Raw genomic sequence first — 20,765 nt, forward strand, 5'->3', positions numbered from 1 at the left:
ACATCATGGCAGGGCCTTATAGCAACACTTTTGCGATATACAAAGTCAAGAAAACAGAAGACAAAAAGGGGGCCTATAGTGAGCTATAAGAAACAGCAACATTTTTCCTGTTGCAATAACCTGAGAAAAAAAGTGGAAATATTGTCAGACTATACCTGGATATTTAATCCTAAATCCCCAGATGCTGGAACACCAATTTCATAGAATCATAAAAGCATTTAGGTTGGAAAAGCCCTTGATGATCATTAAGTACTACCATTAACCTAGCACTGCCAAATCCACCACTGAACCCTGTCCTTAAATGTCACATCTACGTATCTTTTAAATACCTCCAGGAAAGGCTACTCTACAACTTCCTGAGCAGCCTGTTCCAACCCTTGACAACCCTCTTTGTGAAGAGATTTTTCCTAATATCCAACCTAAACTTTCCTGGACACAGCTTGAGGCTGTTTCACTTGTTATCAGGGAGAAGAGACTGACAACCCCCTTCACTACATCTTGCTTTCAAGTAGCTATAGAAAGCTATAAGGTCTTCCCTGGGCCTCATTTTCTCCAGGATAAACAACCCCAATTCCCTCAGCTGCTCCTTGTATGACTTGTTTCTATGCAAAAAAAAGAGGATACAGGTTGAAGATCTTTTCCAACCTGGTTGATTCTATAATTCTGTGATATAGAAAAGCCTTTCCATTGGTGTTGGTTAGTATATACCAAAAGATCTTTCAAATCCAATAGTTCACACACTCAGAATGCCTGACCAAAGCAACAGAAACCCTTTACTACACTTAAGGTACTATTGCTTACTTGTATACTTTGAACTGAAGCTTATATAGATATATCAGATTTTTAGACTTGATCAGATGTTATGCAGAGTTCTGTTCTTAACTTAAAGTCCACGTTGTTGTTTCTGAGAGTGGCTTAATAGCAGTAAGCTTATGGTTAATCAACCATATAGTAAAGTTCATTGCTCAGTTACTGCAGTGTAATTATAAAGTGAGAAAAAATATAATTGATGCATTTTGTCAATCTGTATAGCTGCAAGGTACTTTTTCAAAGGTTATTTTTTTATTCAGATAAAATAATTTAATGCTGCTTTGGCAATTATCCTTTGACTTCAGAGATTTTACTGCTGATTCATGTAAAACTATGTGATAGATGAATAAAGATTATAAGTGTTTAAGAGTACAAAATACCTTCTGCAGCAATCAGTGACTACCCTTGCAGCATAAAGTCATTCAGAAATCACTAAAAATACAGCAAATCTGTGTGCTTAAAGTGGGCTTGAACTGAAAGGGAAGCGTTTGAATACAAAATAGTACTTTAACATACCCCTTAAATATCAGCCTTATGTTCATTTTACAGCACAACTATGTGACAACACTTTTCCCATGAGCATTGGCTCAGACTGAATAAATGCATTTCCAAAGGAAACTGCTCTAACTCCTCAGCCCCCCATGGAACAATAAACATCCATAAAATATTTGTGTATCTGTTGGCTAGATATGTAACCCTTGCTCCTCACCCGTGCTCTCTGCCAGTAATGAAGAAGCCAGCATGATTTAAAATTGCATATCCGTATACAGAATAGTGCTGCAATGTAGGCGTTTCAGTCATTTTGTGGTTATCAGAAATCCTGTATGTCCTGCTGAAAGCCATTGGTGTCATCACTTTCCCGATCCTTCTATTGGGCAGCAGCCTCTACCACAGACAAGCAGGACATGGCGTCTTGATAGAAATACATTTCTTCCCCATGGCTCTGTGAGTTTCTAGAGAAACTCACAGAAATCTCATAGATGGGATTTGGAGAAAATTAAAGGGAAGAAATGGCCACATGATGCAAGGCTGCCTCCTACATTTCCATCCTGTTTCATGCAGCAGCATAGCCTTGACTGTAGATCACAGTCTTAATAGATTAATAATTAATAGACAGTTTCCATTTAAGACTGTACCTCAATTGACTGAAAAAAAATAAGGACTTAATCTTATATTTGAAAGGGTCAACAACCAAAACCAAAAGGTACAGTGACATAACTTCTCCTTGGCTGAGACACAGTGTGAATGTCCTCTTCATCTGCAGCAAATTGGTTGGCTTAGTCATCAGAAGGGCAAGGAGCAATAGACTCTGTCCATTTCAGGACAGGATTCACATGTCACATGCAAGATGAGCTGGATCAGTTTAGGAGAAAAGCACACAAATGCAAGATTTCTCCAGGAAAACTCTTTTCAGTGAGGTAAAAAGAGCTATGTGGACAACTGTTTTATTTTTTAAACAGATTATCTTTAATTGAATTATAGGACTAAAGGAGAAATATACGCTGGTAAAGATAACTTAAAACAGTCTGGTTTACTTCTTGTTTGCAGACCCTCACAAAAGTGCTTTTAGTTTTCAGGCTTTACTGATTTGTTTGCCTGTGTCCATGGGAATATCTCTTAGCTGACTTATCATTTATGATTCCCAACTGAATCTCAGTGCATGTCGGGAGGGATCATCTTCCCACTGAAAGCAGTTGTAAAATATTATTTGTCTTCAGTGGGGCAAGATTACATCTTAGAGTTACGTGGGCAGCATGCAGCAAAGTCCATTCAGCCCAGGAGTACGTACAATCATGCATTATTTGTGGGTGGAATCACTCTTGTGATGGATAAACCTCTGCTGTTAATCTCTACTTTTGGATCTCCAGTAAATTGATTCATCAACTGGCCATGTTTGTGGATGATATGCCATAATGCTGCTGAAGCCAGTTAATATGGGTTAATTTACACCAAGTTACCTTTGCCTAGCCTCTGCCCAGCCAAGAAGTCATCATCAACTCACCTCAACTGATCCAGCTTATGGTTTGGAAACACCAGAGCTTTTCTGCTCCCTCTGCACAGTCCGGTGAGATGATGAAGCCATACGATGATGAAGCCATTAGGTAGTGTACTAACCTCAGTTACTGAGCCAGAGTAATCTGACCTTTTCTCATCTCTATAAATCTTTAGTAACCACCGCAGTGAGACTCTTTATGAAAACAGCATGCAGGGCTTTTGCAGTAAAGTTGGCCAATTTATTCCCTTAATGAAGTTAAGCCAGGAAAAGATGCACTCGGATACATGCATAAACTGCACTGGAGTCAACTGTTTACACACATACAGGAAAAAAATAGGGCCCAATATTCATAGTAACATTGCTTATATAAAAAGAATTTATAGAATTAAGAATAAAACATGAGGCAATTTGTTGATTTGCCCAGGGAATATAAAGAAACAACAAATGTGTAGATTATTCTAAGGTTGTTTTTAGTGTCATTATCAGATCCAAGAACTGTATGTAAAAGCACGCAGTCCTTCACATGCTGAAGGTATAGTTTGCTCAAACAATTGTAAAATATTCAGTATTCTTAAGATTAAATATCTGAATATTGCTTCTGAAGGAACAGCTGTCAGCTTAAATCTAAAGCCTAGTTTGTTTACCGGCTGTATTTTATATCTGTTAGAAAATGACACCAAATGGCAATAAAATTGTTGTAAGTATTCTACTGGGGAATATAAATGCCCTTTGGTTACAGTGTACATATCTTTATACATAATTCCAGTATATTTTCCCTAGAATTATGTTAAATATGTAAAAAGCCTTTTCTCATAAAGGTAAAAATGCTAGATGTTTCCAAGCTGTAATTTAGCATTAGTGTCAAGTTTGCTTCAGAAAATAAGCTACAGTTACTGTTTCATTCTTTTTAAGTGTCACTCGGCATACCATATCTGATCCTGTATTCAAAATAAACTTATATGATTTTATTCACTTTTCCAGAAGTGTAAGAGAGTTTAGACATAATTTATAGCATATGGATTGATGTAAATAGCTTAAACTAAGTAATTGGCTAGTCACCTACGCTGTCATATCCTATTACTACTAGGTACTTTTCAAGCAATTAGGGAAAACAGATCTCTCTTATCCAGTAAGTTTAAATTGGATGAATTCTTGACATTTGTGTAGGTTTATTGGATAGATAAAATCGTACTATACAAAAACTTTCTCTACAACACTGAGGTTTACTAGGCCTATAATAAGAAACTGATTTTTTGCTGAGTTAAGGTGACTTATCTTTGCCCTTTTAATAAGAAATCAACTCCAGTCAGCAAAAGTCAAGATAAAAATCACTGAGTTAGTCTTATCACCACGTAGACAGCAAGCACGTACCACTATCATTAACTTTTCTGTGCATGGATTTCAAATACATTTAAAATGCTAAAACTCAATAATTTCCTGTGTATTAAAATAACAAAAGATTAATGACTAAGGAAAAGCATGAAAAATGATTTATTTTGGGAAGGTCATTCCTTGGTTAGCTAACACTTAAACTGAATACTATAAAGGAGAAATATATTATAGGCAAAAAGGGAAATGGGTTTTACTGCATGTGAATTCTTTGAGTTTTACAATGCTTATGATAAAAGGACTGCACTTACAAGTTTAACCTCTATAATTTTTATGCTGTACATTCAAAAAGAAATCTTTCTATTTAACATTTCTAGGGCAATTTATACGTCACCTTGTGCTTAATGTTCCTTTTAAAATAGTTATTTTTGCCTCATGATTATGAAAACTATAAAACTACCTTTCATACCAGACATGAAATTTCTAGTTGTACCAGCAAAGTTGGACCTTTAATAGGAATACCATACTTAAAGAAATAAGTATTTTAAGGAAATTGTTGCATAGATAGACACTTATTCCTGGCCAGTGTGCTTCTGCAGACAGCATTTACAAAGTGGCTTTACATACAGTAAAAAAAAAAAAAAGGTATTATTAAAGTAAGTGTCTCAGTTCTTTGGATTAAAGGAAGTTTATGCTGAAGTGTTTTGCTGAATTAGGGCTAGAAGAAAATCTTGCTCTCACTGAAGTAAAAAAGAGCAGGAAGAGGTTGTGAATATAATGTAAATTCCCTACAATCATCCAAGGACTTTAAATCAAGATTATGCAAAATTCCTCTTATGCCTGTCAAAGAATGTCTGCATCTACAAAAACATATCTGAGTTTAAAGTCACTAGGAAGTGAACACATGAATTTGAGGAGGAATTTGGCCTGGTGATTTAAATACTGTTCTCATATCAGCGTGTTTGACAAGATACACTGCCACCCCAATAACCCAGAGCTTGCTAGTCTGAACACACACTTTAGTTGAATGCTAAGACCCTACTGCTCATGCTGGTGGTACTCTTTGAACAATATCTATATTTGCACAAGTAAAGTTATTATCATTTCTGTGCAATTTTCTGCCAAATAGCTCATTTCCTACTATTATATATATTATTTCTGAAGAACATCTGCCAATACCAGTAACCATCATGCTATGATGGCACAAAACATTCCACATCCAGAGGAGAGATCTTGGTCCCAAATGCTTGGATTAATGAGGTCCCACTCATTAGGAATAGGTGTTATGGCTCTTTCAGGTAGGATTCCTGAAAGTCACAGAAATTAGAAAATCAAAGCCTTTTCATCTTGCTGTCTTCAGAGTTATTTGCCTTCAGAACTTCTTAATAAAAGTGAGCAAGGAAACAAAAAGTTACAGTGAAATAATTACATTTTCACCTTTGGTAGGTTACTGTAATAAAAAGCATGTCTGTTTTGCAGGAAGAAGGTGCATGCAGCCCCCAGTTCCTAGATGCTGTTGAATTACTCCTTGTATTCCGCAGTTGTACAATAGCACTAATTCACCCAGAAGAGAGGAAAAATAAGTGAAAATTGATTATTTTTCTCCTCTGTGGACTCTGCAGACAAAGTAGATGTCTGTACAAAGGTAGAACTTGTCACAGTTTCCACAGACCTCCCCAGTTCCTACAGGTCAAGTTCCTACAGTCCAAAGGCAGCATTTCATACTGATGTCTTATCTCTGGTGGGAAGAAAGAGAAAAGGCAGCTGGATATGTGGCAATCTCTGCCATCCCTACTGTGGCTCCTTCACTGCTGCTAGAGTGAGGAGCGGTATTAAAACCAAAAGGGGAGCCCATTTTGATTCTTCTGGTGAAGTGTTGCAGCCATTCTGGCAGAAAATGAATGTTTACGGAATTAGATTACGTAGGTAAACTTCTGAAAGAGATAAGTCTTATTTCCACTAAAGGATGTTCCAAATAAATACATTGAATCTGACAATGAATATATTGAGGCTGGAGAATAAGGGAAGAGTGTAGAATAGACTGTAAGATTCCAGAATGATCTTTCCACTGCATCACTGGGAATAAAATACCCAAAGTAGACTAGGTTTAGGTAAACTGCCTGAACATCTAGGACTAGGCCTAAATATTCAGACTGAAAATGCTTATACACAGAGTTGTCCACAGAAAAAGCAGACTGGACAGATTATCCCAAGAAGCCCTTGTAGTCTTCATTTCCTACAACCTTAAAAATGTATTACAGGTTGCAATGGAGCCTTTTAGCTCTGAAAAGGTTTTCTAAACCGACTCAAGTACCACCACTTGTCTAACTGGAACAGATGCAAAAAAAATCTGTTCCTAAGGGGTAACCACAACACCAAGTGGTGAAGCTTAGGTGCATTAGCTCCATGGCAGCAAGATTCTCACTAGTCAATGTATAGTTTTAAATTCATTAACTTACACAATATTCATAATTTGGAACTGAAGTAGAAAGCTCTGACCTATAAAATACACAAATATATAATTACATCCATTATCAGCTAAATATAAGTCCTGTATATAAGTTTTATTGCAGTTTTTAGTTAAGCACATTTCTTATATGTTTATATATGTTATATGTTATATGTTTTATGTTTTATATGTTTATTTAAATCTACAAGTGCATAGTCTGTAAAGCAGGCATTGATCCTCCAAATTAGAAATGCAGCTGTCAAGACAATGACAAAAGCCTCAGCCATGTAGGTTTTAGGGATAGACTATGTTCTGATCTGGTGCAGAAAACTACAGAAGTGGCTTGAGACACATTTTGCAGAGCTCACCTTGTGGATACTGATCAGGTTGTATGGGAATGTGTTTCTCCTCTCTCAGAAATACAGAAGGGATTAATGAACTGAATCAACACACTGGGTTAAAAGTGCCTCAGGTGTTCGAAGCTCAGCCTTCCATAGCCTTGTGAAAGCTGAATGAAATCTCCTGAACAAAAAAGCTGAGAACTGAATTGGGGAAAATCATTCTGCAAAAATCTACTGTTTGTAACAGACAGAAAGTAGGAATGTTGACCTCAAACAGGAAAGGTGTTCTAGCAAAAATCTAGCCAATTATTTGTATGAAGAGTTTCTTTAACAGACTTAGGCATGGACCTGGATTTGCCAGTTTCTTTGTTTCAATAATTAAGTTCTACTTCATGTAGGCCACATGCCTTCTCTTGTTTTCTTTGGCCAGCTCTAAAACTCTGGTGTCTTTACACTGGTGAATCACAAGTTCCCGGGGCAGAAAATTATGTTTGGATTCCTTGAGGACAGTTTCCTTTAAATTAAATTTTCTTTAAAAAGCCAAGTAGGGCAAAGACATTATGAATAAATTTTTTTTTTTAATGAAGAAAACAGCCTTGAAATATTCACCAAAAGAGCAGAAGCAACATTTCCCTATGCTGGAAAGATGAACTTTAATGTTCACCTTAGAAGTGAGAAGCTGAAAACTTCATTTGTGATAGCAAACAGACCTCCATGATGATGCTCCCATTTCTTATCTGAGTAGGTAAAGTAATATCCTTTTACTCTGCTTTCTCTTAGATGCAATTTTTTTTAAAGGTCTCTCAGTGCAAGACCAAAGGTAGCAAGGAAATGCACTTCTAAGCACTTAGAACAAAAATGACAATGCAATAAACAAAATTGAGCTTATGAAACAAGTAATGGGTGATACTTCTTTTTAATGCCATCCTGTATTGTATTTTAGTGCACAAGCTGCTAAAAGTCTGACAACATTCAGGATTCAATCTAAAACTTGCAAGATGCCAGTAAGTAATCTAACTGTGCCTTAGCTCTGTGTATCTGAGGAAAAACTAAATGAATAACCATACCTGTAATACTAGCTGTATAATAAATGCGCACAATACTTACATTACATATTTATATGTAATTCCTTATGTGATTCTAAGCAATATCTATTTTTATAAAATATTTCTATGTGCGTAGTTTCAATGTGTATCTTGCACAATTGCCTTTTAATGGCTCTACAAACAATTCTAAATTGCTACTTTGCACTGCAAATGCATTAATGCATTGATTTTATACTACTGCTTAGGAGTAAGGTCTTCCTATGGAAGATTTCAGTGTATATACTGTGCAGGGTCAAGCAGGCCTATTTTTCTATTTGGACACTGATCTACTTCTGATGTGCACCTCTTTGCCTGCAAAATCTGGATATGAGGAGTCTGCTTACACCTACCTCAATGATAGCCCCATCAGGTAGCCTGAGGAAGTGTCTGTAAAGCACCTGGAAGCCGCTGAGGTGAACAGTGTAGACAGAGATGTGAACAGTGGTGCTATCTCTTGAAGTAATTGCAGAGTCAGGGATTTCATCCTGGTGCTGGGGGTCACAGCTGGAGACACCAGGCTTGCTGGCATGGACCTTCCAGATGTAATCAGACACTGCCACCTAGTGAGACAGAAGCCCCCCCCCCCCCATACACACACACACGGACACACGCACAGAGAATCCCCCACCCCCCACCAAAGGAACATATTTAATTAACTTCTGGCAAGAGCTTAACCGATTTAAAATGATTTTACAATAAATCTGCAAAGCCTGTACCATATGCAGTGCTTGCACAGAGTTCTCTACTACATATTTTTTTATGACATAGATCTAAATAGAGGAGATAGACAAATCCCTAGTGTATATTCTATAAAGTTAATTCTGCCAGATGAAGCTGTAATTGACTCCCGTATTAACCAAAAGTAGGGAGATCAAGCAGGGTAGGTTAAACAATAAAATGGCAATGCTGATTAAAAAAGAAAGCTTCCTGAGAACTTTGTGAACCAGTATTTGCATTTCTGTCTCTTTGAGAAGCTTTTGCACCTGTACCCACAAGCATTATTTCATCTCTGATCTCTGTATAGTATTAAAATAACCTTGCACTGCTAACTGAATTGTAAATGAGGCAGAGTAAATAAGGTGTATTTTAGCATGTTGTATAAAGCTAGTTTGTTGACAGAGTTACAGAGTTCCCCAGTTAGCTCTAAACACATTTGTTTGGGCAGGTTTTGTACCTCTCAATATCAGCCAGAATTTCCATTTAACCTTTTTTTGTGTTAATTCTTTATGCAGGCTGAGCAGAATTCAAGACTTCAGATGGATCACAGCGCACAGTTTAAGCACCCTTTATTCTTAACTTGAACTGATGATGAGATACATTGTTTTTATACTCCCACTGAAGTGCAGGCTTTTTAACCTTTCACTTCTGCAAGACCTTTGTGTCACTCATTTTCTCCCATGAGAAACTACAAACGGTTTACAGTAGGAAGGGACCGGTGACACTGATAAATCCTTACAATACACCTGCATGTTCTTCCCAAACATTTCTACTTAATGCAGAGGAAATTACTCTTTTGCTGGTCTAGCACATGGTTTTTCTTTCAAGAAAACTTACTATACTGGCTGAAATGATTGATTGGAACTCACCCATGAAGTTACCAAAGAAAAGCTTTAAGATAGGTGCATCAAAATCTCCTGAAACAAACAGCTCAGATTTTTACAAGAGACACCAAAATTGTCAGATACAAATTTTTCCCCACACTCGAGAAAAGTTAGATTTAGCTCAGTTTGCTTGCGTTACAGTTCAAGCTTCCTTAGCTGTTCTTACGCATTACGAGGAATCCCATAACACAGTATGCCGATGCCACGATCCTGACATGCATGCTGCTATTCTGACCAACTGCCTTAGGAGAGAATTGGTTTTACGTAAGTTAAGAAAGAAAGAACACGCACTAAAAATTATCACCAACTCTTTTCCAGGAGCACCAGAACAATAGGAAACTTCCATTTTAGTGACAGCTTTCATTTGCATTGGTCCTAAACAATTATAAACATTTCAAAACAAGAAAAGGTTGTCTGAAATTTAAGGTAAAATATGCAAAATCTGAGTTTCCCCCAGCAAAATCTCGGATTAAAAGGCTTTCATTCAGAAAAACTTATCTGGAACACACAGCAGCCACAGGGACAGGACAAGCCCTGCATTTTCTTTTTCCTGCAAATCAAACGTGTCTCACATGACTGCCATACACAGTTGATGCCTAAGAACTGAGGTGGCCAATGTTCTCATGAAAGCAGAAAGACAGCTTGTGTTGGAAGTGTTGGCTAGAGCAGGGACAAGCAGCTGCAAGAGCTGCCACACCACACCTTGTGAAACAAGGAACAAAGACCATGTTATGGTTACCCTCCCCTCTCATCCCAGTGTCTCAAAACAGAGAGTTCTGACCTGTCCGATCAAGACTACCAAGCCCTTCTTGGCCTTGTGCCTTCTCCCTGATCTCTGACTTCAGGGAACAGAAATGAGTGGGAGAACCAGGTCAGGAATTCAGTCTGCAGGGGATCCACAGCACAAACAGGAAGATCTCTGTCATGATCCTACTATGCTAGATGTATTTTCACCTCTACTGCTTGCTTTTTCAGAGTGTTTTCCTCCCTCCTAAATCAACCGTCCACATTCTCCTGATGCTTCTCTGACCTTCATCATAGCTCACTTTCACTAATTCTGCTTGTCCTTCTTTTGTTTTTGTCTCTACCAACAAGTAGAGGGGTTTATTTACCATGTGTTTTGCAAGCCATGGATCATTCACTGTGAACACCACACCCTCCTGTGAGGTTCTCTTTTGCCCATTCAAGCTGTGAGCTCTGGGACAGAGATATGCATGCTGTATGGACAGTATGGACCTTAGATTATCTTCACACAAGTAAACTACCACACATATTTTCAGTCAGTTCCAGAGCTGTCAGTTTACCATTTTAGAAGCCAAAGCCATGCCGTTTAAACCTTTTTTGCTTGAGCAAACATTTGCCTTTCCAGGGCAAAGGCTTCCTTCAGTAGTTCCTGGCTCTGAGTGCCATCCCTGTGGCACCATATCCACATAGGACCAGGTACTGCATCAGGATCCTCTGTCTTGTCACCCACCCTGAGAGCACAGATCTGCAAGGTGGTAGAAGTAAACAAAGCCACCTGACCTGTTTTCACATTTCAAGATCTAATGAACTCCCTCTAAGGACATTTACATGACTAGCCAAGAGAACATGACAGTATTGATTGGCATGTTCTCCCCTTCCTAAAAGCACAGTCTGATCATCAGACAACTGAGAATGAAAAGGCACCATCTTGCATTGCCTTGGTCCAGAGCAGGCAAAAAGTATAAAGGAGGGAAACGGGACATTTGGGTGGAGCATCACTCATTGACCTTTCCTCAAAGTCATCTGGTAGCATGAATTTGCCCAAAGGCAGAATCTGCTGTATGCAGTGGGATAAAGCAGCTGGAGACCAACCCCGGGAAAGGAAAGAGCAGTGCTGGGGCTGGCTGTGAATTTAGACACCCCAGCTCTGAAGGACTGTTCAGTTCCCTCCTTACTAGCACCATCTTAAAGTATTTGGCAGACAGATGTCCACTGCCTTGAAACTTTCAAAACACATTTCAGTGAAGTGATAGGTCACTAGAGAGCTGCTGTGGCCTACATAACCTGAAATAAGCTCCAAAAGTAAACTCTGCTGTCATCTGAAATTTCTATCATTAAGTTAATCAAAAATGTCCATTCATTTCTACAGGAACACAATATGAGTTAATAAATCCACCGAGACAGGCTAGTCAAGAGACTGTGCATATAGGACATGTCAGAGGAACTGAAGTTGGCTATGATCTAGATTCACAAGGGCTGACAAGAAACCACAAAATGCCAGAGCAGTGTACAGTAATCCTTAAATGAAATTCATCTTTCAGCAGAAAAACACATTAAGCATGGTAATTCAATGATAAAAGAGGCAGGACAGAACAGGTTCAAATGCTGAATATTTCACAACATAACTTAATTAAAGCAGGAGTGTGAGGCTGTTAATCGCTTTATAATAGTTCAGCTTGAAATGAGGTCTGATGTGAATGCCCGTATAGTTTATTTGTTTATAGTATTATAATCACAACATGTTACAATGTAAATATGCAGTTTTCACTCATCTTTATTGTGGTAATTCTTTTCTCCTTTCGATCCTCCTGTCTTTGTGCAAGTATGCAAAGGAAAGAACTGGGAGGAAGGGTCATAAATTTAGGTCAGATCAGATGATTCAGTAAGTCTCATGTGGGTTTAAGTCTTATTAATAATTTTAATATATTCTTCCTTGACAACAATGATTTTAATCACTGCTCCTTTAACGTATAATGTGACGTAAAAATGTACAGACTTTTAAAGGAGTGGAACATGCTTCTTGGTAAGAAGGTAAAGAAGGTAAATTAAGTCACCCTTTGGAAATTCCAGTTCATAACCTAGAACAAAATACAAAAATACATTTCAAAGTACACATACAAGTGTACTTTGTTGCATAACTGTATCATGCTATACTAAGTGTATAGAAATATGTCATTGAAGTAGAACTCAATCACATTTTTAATACAAATATATTAATAAATGTATATTTATAAATATGTTATACTCATGACACAATTGCTATTAATATTTCGAAGGTCAGGGTACCGAAGATGTCATGCTAGTGCATAAAGTTACTGAGGTTTTCTATTGTTTGACAGCTTTTATAAAGAAGAAAAAAGATTGCTCGAATTTTCTGAGCAACATTGGCAATGAAGACTGAATTTTAGTGTCTTAGAAACAAAGACATCAGCATTAAAATATTATTTTAAAGAAGTTGAGAAATATACATGTCCATGCTTATTATGAGGAGCACTGATTTTTAACTGCTTAAAGCCTTATTATTAGCAATGTCATGTGAACCAAGTCCAGCTTTATGCATTGCAAAATATATAAATATGTTTGAAAGCAGCATTCAAAGAAAATTCATAAAATGAGCAATAGAGACCAGACACACCAGCTGAGAATAGGCAGAACTGTGAGCTCGTCATGACAAATAATTAGCAAAAGTTACAAGTTGTTAACTTAAGACAAAAGGGCAAAAGTGTTGAAATCATAGAAAAAAAAAATCAAAAGTTGAGAGTGCTGTAGTTACTTCAAGTAACTTTCATAAACACGGTAAGCACATTTTCTGTGGTATGAGTTGTAAATATGGGAATTACTGTCCTGGAGGCAATCTTTGTTAAACCAGTGCAGCTCTACAATTAAAAAACCCAAAAGCTGGCTAGTATTAACCTCTGAGGGAAGCTCAGCACCCCTCAAGTTTTGCAAACCCCATCTCCAACGTGCTGTTGTTGAAAACCTTGCCAGCAACTCTGGGAAAAGTACTTACATGGACATTCCTAAAACCACCATTGCTGGCTGTGTCAAAAGCTCGTTGGTGACATCCATGTTCAAGTAAGGTTAACACTGAGCCTCACACAGGACTAGCTGTTACAGTGGGGAAGATTTTCAAGGCAACATAGGAAGGATATGGTACCTTACAAGAAGTGAAAACAAACTCAGTTTGAATAAATCATTAAATTGGAGAAATTAAAAGCAAAAGCATGAACAAGAGAAGCTATTAAGAATGGCAAAAGTCATACCATCATGAGAATGTCATGGCTGGTTACACCAATGACTCTCATATTTAATACTTAAATGTATATAAGTATGTACACATGCATATACATTGTAATGTGTTGGGGTGATAGCATGCTGCTCTCGTGCCTGGGGCAATAGTGAAGTATGTAAATGTCTTAGGTTAACAAAGGTCTGCAGGCACATGTAATGTAACTGTTGTACTCTGACCTACAAAACCATATTGGCAGCAAACTGCTTCAGACCAGTGCAATATCCCCACCTATGACTGCCTGTAGTAACTCTGAAGATAGATAACTTGTTTCTAAATTGTCCTATTTATGAACATAATGGACCAACATAATGGACCGGTAGTATCTGGAAATTGTTCATTTCAGTCAAATTATGAATGCCTAAAGCATTGTTGTTACAGTCTTCCCTGATTTATTTAATAAACTGACATGGACAGACTAAATGATTAAAATAACCATATACTGAGAATAACCTCTTTGTAAATGACTAAGGAGAAGTCCCAGAATAGATCTATGGCAAGCTGCTCAGCATCGTAACACTAGGAAACAGTCTTTTTGGTTTTAGATATTACAAAGTGCAGTCACATATTTCTTAGCCACCATGCTCCCATTGCCACTGTAGTCTGCTGGTTATCATTCCGTCATTTCAGATTTAACGTGGTTTTAAGTCTCAAAATTTGAGTCTTCCATAACTAACACACAAATGTAGAAATAGATTTTGCCAAACAGCAACAAATTGGGGAAAAAAAAAAGTAATCTCAATATTAAGTCAAGGAAAACTGATATTCAATTCAGAAAAAATCTTAGTGAGAGAAAATTAAAGGCCACAGCTTTCTTGCATTTCCTTGTGCTTAGCAGTGCCTTTGTCCATTGATTTGCCCTAAGGAAAGGAGATAAAATACATTCCCTTCCTATTCCAGAGAATCCTGCTGTATTTCAAGCCCAGAATGGGTTTGGTTCATATGGGTAAGAGAAGTCACTCTCTATGCCTCATTTCCCATATTTTATAAGGGATGCTGGAATCAGTTACTTAAGAAAGCATCTTCAGTAACTTCATACAGACAGGATTTTATATACAAAAGTGTTTAGGAAAAGCTATTTTCCCCATGGAAGTCAGGATTTTAATGCATACAAGGGCATATCTGTGTAAATAAGAATGTCTGCTATTCATTATCTGCTCATCAACATTTGTTATTCATTACTCATCTGTTTATAAACGTAATGCATTCAGAAAGCAGAAATACTACTATATGACTTCGGTGACCAAACGTACACCAGAAAAAAACAAAGAGTAAGTAGATTAATGGACCAGTTCATCTTATGGATTAAAAATTGCCCACAGAAGACATTTTACCAAAAAAATGTGAAAATAGCCCCAAAAGATCTGTAGAAAAACAACATAGTAATAAAAATCTGTAAACAGAAAACAAAGAAGCTAAGTTTGTCAATTAACCTATTTGCAGTGCACATTTTATCTTAGACATTTAGTGTTTGGAACAGACTAAATACAAAGAAAAGCTAGTTAAAAGAAGTAAGTCTGTGTTCATAGATTTCCTTCACTGTGTTCAGGACCACGTGCATACAAACACATTTACCACAGAGGCATCTAGTAACTCTCATGCACACTGCAGCCCCACTGCTGCAGCTGCACTACACACAGATAAAAATAGGCTGCCCACATTAAAAAGAGCAACCCACAGTGAGGTAAAATAATAGCTGCAGTAGCCCATATATATGGCTATTTGCTTCAACTGTCCCTAAATTATAATATCCTTTATTCCAAATAGTCGCCAGTAATTAGCTGATTTCTTGCAGATATCACTGTAGAGGTAGGCCATAGAGGGAAAAATGAAAATAAAAAGTGCTTCAGAGCCATTTTCCTGGCAGGATCATCACAGAATGGTTTGGGTTGGAAGGGGCCTTAAACATCATCCAGTTCAACCCTCCTGCCACAGGCAGGGACACCTTCCACTAGACCAGGTTGCTCAAAGCCCTGTCCAGCCTGGTCTTGGAACGCTTCCAGAGATGAGGAAGCCACAGCTTCTCTGAAAAACCTGTTCCAGTGCTTCACCACCCTCATAGTGAAGAATTTCTTCATAATGTCTAATCTAAATCCACCCTCTTTCAGTATAAAGGCATTCCCCCTTGTATTATCCCTACCTGCCCTTGCAAAAAAACCCTCTGCAGATTTCTTGTAGGCCCCTTTAGGTACTGGAAGGCTGCTACAATGTCTCCAAGCAACTTTCTTTTCTCCAGGCTGAACCACCTCAGCTCTCTTAGCCTGTCTTCAAAGGTGAGGTAAGTCCAGCCCTCTGATCATCTTCATGGCACTCCTCAAAGAACAGACAATAGTGGAAGAGCCTGGCATATTTATCTAAGGATTTGATGTTCCATGACAGTAAAACAAATGCTGGTTTCATTGTAGAAAAGAAGGAAAGAACAAAAAAAGAATACAATAAAAAGTTCAGGTCTTCCTTTGTGGTCAAGATTAGTGTTCCCCATTCCCATCCCATCCTGTCTGCTATCTTCAGCCCAAGGATTGTCTGTGTCCATAGGGCCACCACCCCAATTGCAAGCAACAGAACATAGTCCAAAAGTGCCTCAATTCCTAAGGTGTTTCCTTGTTATTTTACTCCTTCCTTTTTCTGCACCTAGGTTGTTGGGTTGGTTGGGTTTTGGGTTTTTTTTCTTTTACAAATGTTTTAGCCATGCCTGGCACTGATGTTTCTCTAAAAATCTAGAGGTGGAGATCTACTGTAGCAAGTAGACAAAAGGCCAAATGGTCAGCGCAGTTTGTATAAATTCTCGACAGTGTATCAAACCAGTTGAGTCTGCAAAACTTGTCAAAAGAACTTTTAAGATCAGGCTGCCTCCTGGGGCCCTCCGAGTGCACCAAAGGCCCCTAAGCAATGCCTTCTTCCCTGCTTGAGTTAAGAAAGCAGATAGCAAAAATTCTTCTGACAGTAATATTTCCCACTTGTAGCACAGTATTGGAAAAACAGCCCCCTTTGTGGTATTTCAGCAGTTTTGCCTTCAGCTCAAGCAGGAACCATTAAATGCATCACAAAAAAAAAAATTATAAACAAAGTAACACTGACTACTAAGAACCCTCACAAATGGTTTATATTTCAGCTTCAAGTTTTGGCCAAAAGTGTGGTGTAAATTTATGCATGGAAGAAAGATTGTGCTGCTTTTTGATTTCACCTTAACTAGCTTGCCCTTCTTGAATTAAAATTTACTGTCTAAGATTTCCACAAACAATTGCATTGTACTACTGAATTTGGTGTGCTTCATTTGTAGAAAAATAGTGTACTGTAACCAATTGTCTATTATAATGAAGATTATTATTAATGAAATGTACTTTTATATTCTTATTTTTTCCTTCTCGGAAGATAGCAGAGTTCAGCATCCAATAAACATGTAAATTGCATTTTCCTTTTCACACAGGACAGATTTCAACTTCTGAACTAGCAGTCAACAAAGATTCCCCCAGCTGCTGGGAAAAAAGAAGTAAGTATTTATGAAGAAAGGCATAATAAGATCAGAGGGAAGCCTGTCATAAAAATGCACATTGCATAATACATGATGGATCAGTTCTATTATTTAACTTTTGCATAGATATAACAATACAGAGATATGCTAACCATCATAGTCAGCATTAATTTACAGTGGGAAAAATAATTAGAATCTCACTTTTTCTGAAGAATGGAGTGAAAATGTAAACAATGCTTCCCTCCAGGCAAGTGCTTTATCAAGTTGACAGGTGCATTTGAATTTCCATGGGTGGGGGACATAATAGGTTATTTATGTGTCATTTTAATAGAAAGGCCCAACCATCAAGATGGACAGGAGACTTTATCAGTACTGCTGTTTGCAACTAATCCACCAATTTAATACCCCATGAAAATACCTGCAACAAAACCTGGGCATTTTTCTTTTCCACTCCATTATAGGCAAATCAATATGGGTGCTATTCATCTCAAATCTTTGGCTCAGCAGGTGCCCACTACACAGAGCTCCTCTCAACACTTGTGCATCGCCACAACTGTATAAGCATAGAGACTTTGACTTGTGGCACAATCAGTGCCTCCAAGACAGATCACAGAAGTGCTCTTGGATCACTAATTCACTCTATTTTCCTGAGAGGAAGGCAATGACAACACATTAAGTTGTGGCATGGGCCCTTGAAGAGTATCTCTGCCAGTCAGACTTCTATCATGTCTGCTTTACTTTCCTCTCAGAGCATGCAGCTTCCCACAGTAGCAGTTGCTGCATGGTCCAACTAACTTGTCTTTTTAGAATTTACTTTTTATTGTGTGAAGGTAGTACTCACATCTACCCAAACATGCACATACCTTACTGCTAATATAAAAATATCTTGCTTAACTATTTTATTTAATAATTACATATACCTATACAGAAAGCAGCAGGTCTTATTTGTAACACTGAAAAAATCCAGTGCAATTTTTAAGAGTTTTTGATTAGTGTAATTATATTTAAAGTAAATACTCCCTAATTTTCACAAATGAGTGGCATATCCTCAGCTGTGGAACAGCCATAAGCCAGAAAAACATTATGCATCTCCTAGATGTAACAGGTTTATTTACATAGATTTGCCATGAAAAAGAAACATGCTAAAATGTGTACTCCAGTCACACCCTATTGACATTAATTCTGCTAAATGCTGCCCTTTCTTGTCCTTTGTTGAACTGTGAGGCTAGTTGACACATAGCCCTTGGCTGACCCCAACTAAATTTCATAGCTAGGCTCCAATTTCTTCTTCTTCTCTCTTTGATATTTTCATCTGTACTAGCACACAGCTTTGCCTTGTACTTGTCTACACAGCTATTCCTGCCTCATTCCTAAGACAGGTCCCCAGTACTTCACTGGTGGGTGTGTGTATTTACACAGTCAAATTCTGACCTGATCCACACAAGAAAAAAGTATTTTTCCATTCTGAATATTGAAAAAAAAATAAAAATCCAAAACAGCTTTTTCAAAAGCTGAATGTTTTCATTATTACAAATCCATCACCATCTGCATGCAAAAGTTCAGTTTCCAGTTTCATGACCCAGCCAGGGTGTACATGGACTGGAAAAACAGTCCCTGGTGAGCTTGAAAAGCCCTAGAACAGATCTAAGGAGGACAGAGGTAATGAGATCATCTACCATTCCCATGTCTACTCAAAAGCATGTTCTAATACTGTAGAAAAATTATTTCATAAGAGAAACAGGTACAGCCCCAGAGATGTTACAAGGATATAATGGGGTGTACCTTCATGCCCCCCAGGTAATTCCTAAGACTAGCTACCCCTGCAACTTTTTGCAAAAGCAATCAAGTCACAACAACATAAATTTGATTAAAAACAGAACTGGGACATTTCCTATGCTCACTCTTTCAGTCTGCAAAGCTCATGCATCCCTGTGATTAATTAGGAAACAATATTACTCATAGTAAGATCCTGTTATAATAAAATGTATGTTCCCTGAACATATCTTAATCATCTTCAGAAAACATCACTGCCCATTTCCTTCCGATTGCTTCTAACTTGGTGGCCAGGTTTTCTGAAAGGAGCACAATGCCACTTCTCCCTCCTGCAGAGAAAGACTATATACTATCTTTCCTCCCAGGGCATACAGTTGAACCTCTGACCTAACAGGAAAGAGGAGGTCCAACCCCAGGAAGCAGAGGGTTTGCTGCACATCTCTTCCCTCCTAGCCTGAGAAAAAGCAACACAAGGCCTGTGACATGATGCACTGCACAGGTATTCCCCACAGCACCAGCTTCCAGGAGTAGCTTTGAGCAGCTCAGAACTGCAGTTGGAGAGAGGGCAGCTGAGACAAGGCTTCTGCCTAGACAATTTAACCTTGACAGCCTTCTCTCATAGGAGTCATTCAGGAGCCTGCAAGAGTCAGGTTGTGGGCCAGATGAAATTCCCTGGGAGCACTGATGAGCAGTCACAAGTGGGCCAAGGGAAGAGAGTCTGGGAAAGCCACAAACTGGAAAAACCTAACTTGAGCTCTCAGTTCCCGACAGGGAGAGGTAGTATCATTTCCCTATGTGAATGCACCTTATATTTCACTCCTGTATTATAAGAAGTACATAAACTCATGTATGTATAAGGAGTATGGATGATAAGAAGCTATGAATGGAAAAGTGTGGGAAAGAAACTCAAATAAATTACTTTGCTTCATTTCAATTACCTATTAAAAGGCAGCTCAGTCTGCATAGAAGACTACAGTAGCGAAGACAGACAAATGCAGGATGTTGGGTTGGCAAAACAAACAAATCTGGAAGTCTAAATTTTAACAAAGTTTTACACCAGTGTCTATTTCTTGCTCTGCTTGAATAGCAACTGCTTCCACAAGTCATGTAAGGAACGTAAGCAGCATGTCAGTCCGCCATCCTCATTACATCACATAAAAGATACTGGAAAGGAAGACAACTGTTTACTCCCTAATGATTTTGTTTCAGTCTTGATAGCTTAATAGATGACAGGTCTCTTGTCCACTCACAGAACTAATGAGAGATGTTGCTATTTTATACTAGATTTTTGTTACATATAGAAAAAGTGAACACTGAAAATTATTTTGTCCTAAGAAAAAGCAAGTTGATTCAGCTTATGCTACATGGGAGAATACAAAAAAAAGCACCCCTTTCAAAAATGCAACCTTTGAGAAAATTATTAATAAAATCAGAAACAGAGCTTTGATGTTTCCTTTCAAAAAGACAACCTTTGAGAAAATTATTAATAAAATCAAAAAGAGTTTTAAAAATATTTTTCCTATTTGTTCTATGTAAATCTTATGCCTCTTATAGTTATTAAAATTATATATACAGTATATAAATTTATATATACAATTTATAAATTGTATACATCTTTAATTTCAGTTTAAATTTACACCTTACGGTAGTTTAAATAATGCACAAAGGTAATTTAATATCTCATTTAAAACTACTGTGGTTTTCTGCTTCACATGTGTGCTTGTTTCATTGCAACTTTGTCAATTTTATGTTGGTGTAGCTTCTCTGATCAAGTAAAATTACAGTAAGTGATAGTACAGGAATGAATCATTTCTATACATTTACGTTATTTGACTGTAATCAGAACATTTTTCCCACTTAGTAGGAAAACATATCA

At 37.7% G+C, this 20,765-nt stretch overlaps 1 protein-coding gene across 1 annotated transcript in view; it reads right to left on the bottom strand.

Moving 5' to 3' along the window:
- LOC115946659 (uncharacterized) overlaps window positions 1-20,765 on the bottom strand; it is a 67,744-nt gene that overhangs the window by 3,822 nt on the left and 43,157 nt on the right. The window contains exon 6 of the mRNA XM_034070207.1: window positions 8,361-8,543. Coding sequence (XP_033926098.1) covers window positions 8,361-8,543 — 183 coding nt within the window. The remainder of the gene's footprint in view (window positions 1-8,360; window positions 8,544-20,765) is intronic.

This window comes from Melopsittacus undulatus, chromosome 1, assembly GCF_012275295.1.
Source record: "Melopsittacus undulatus isolate bMelUnd1 chromosome 1, bMelUnd1.mat.Z, whole genome shotgun sequence".
In the NCBI taxonomy this organism is placed as follows: domain Eukaryota; kingdom Metazoa; phylum Chordata; class Aves; order Psittaciformes; family Psittaculidae; genus Melopsittacus; species Melopsittacus undulatus.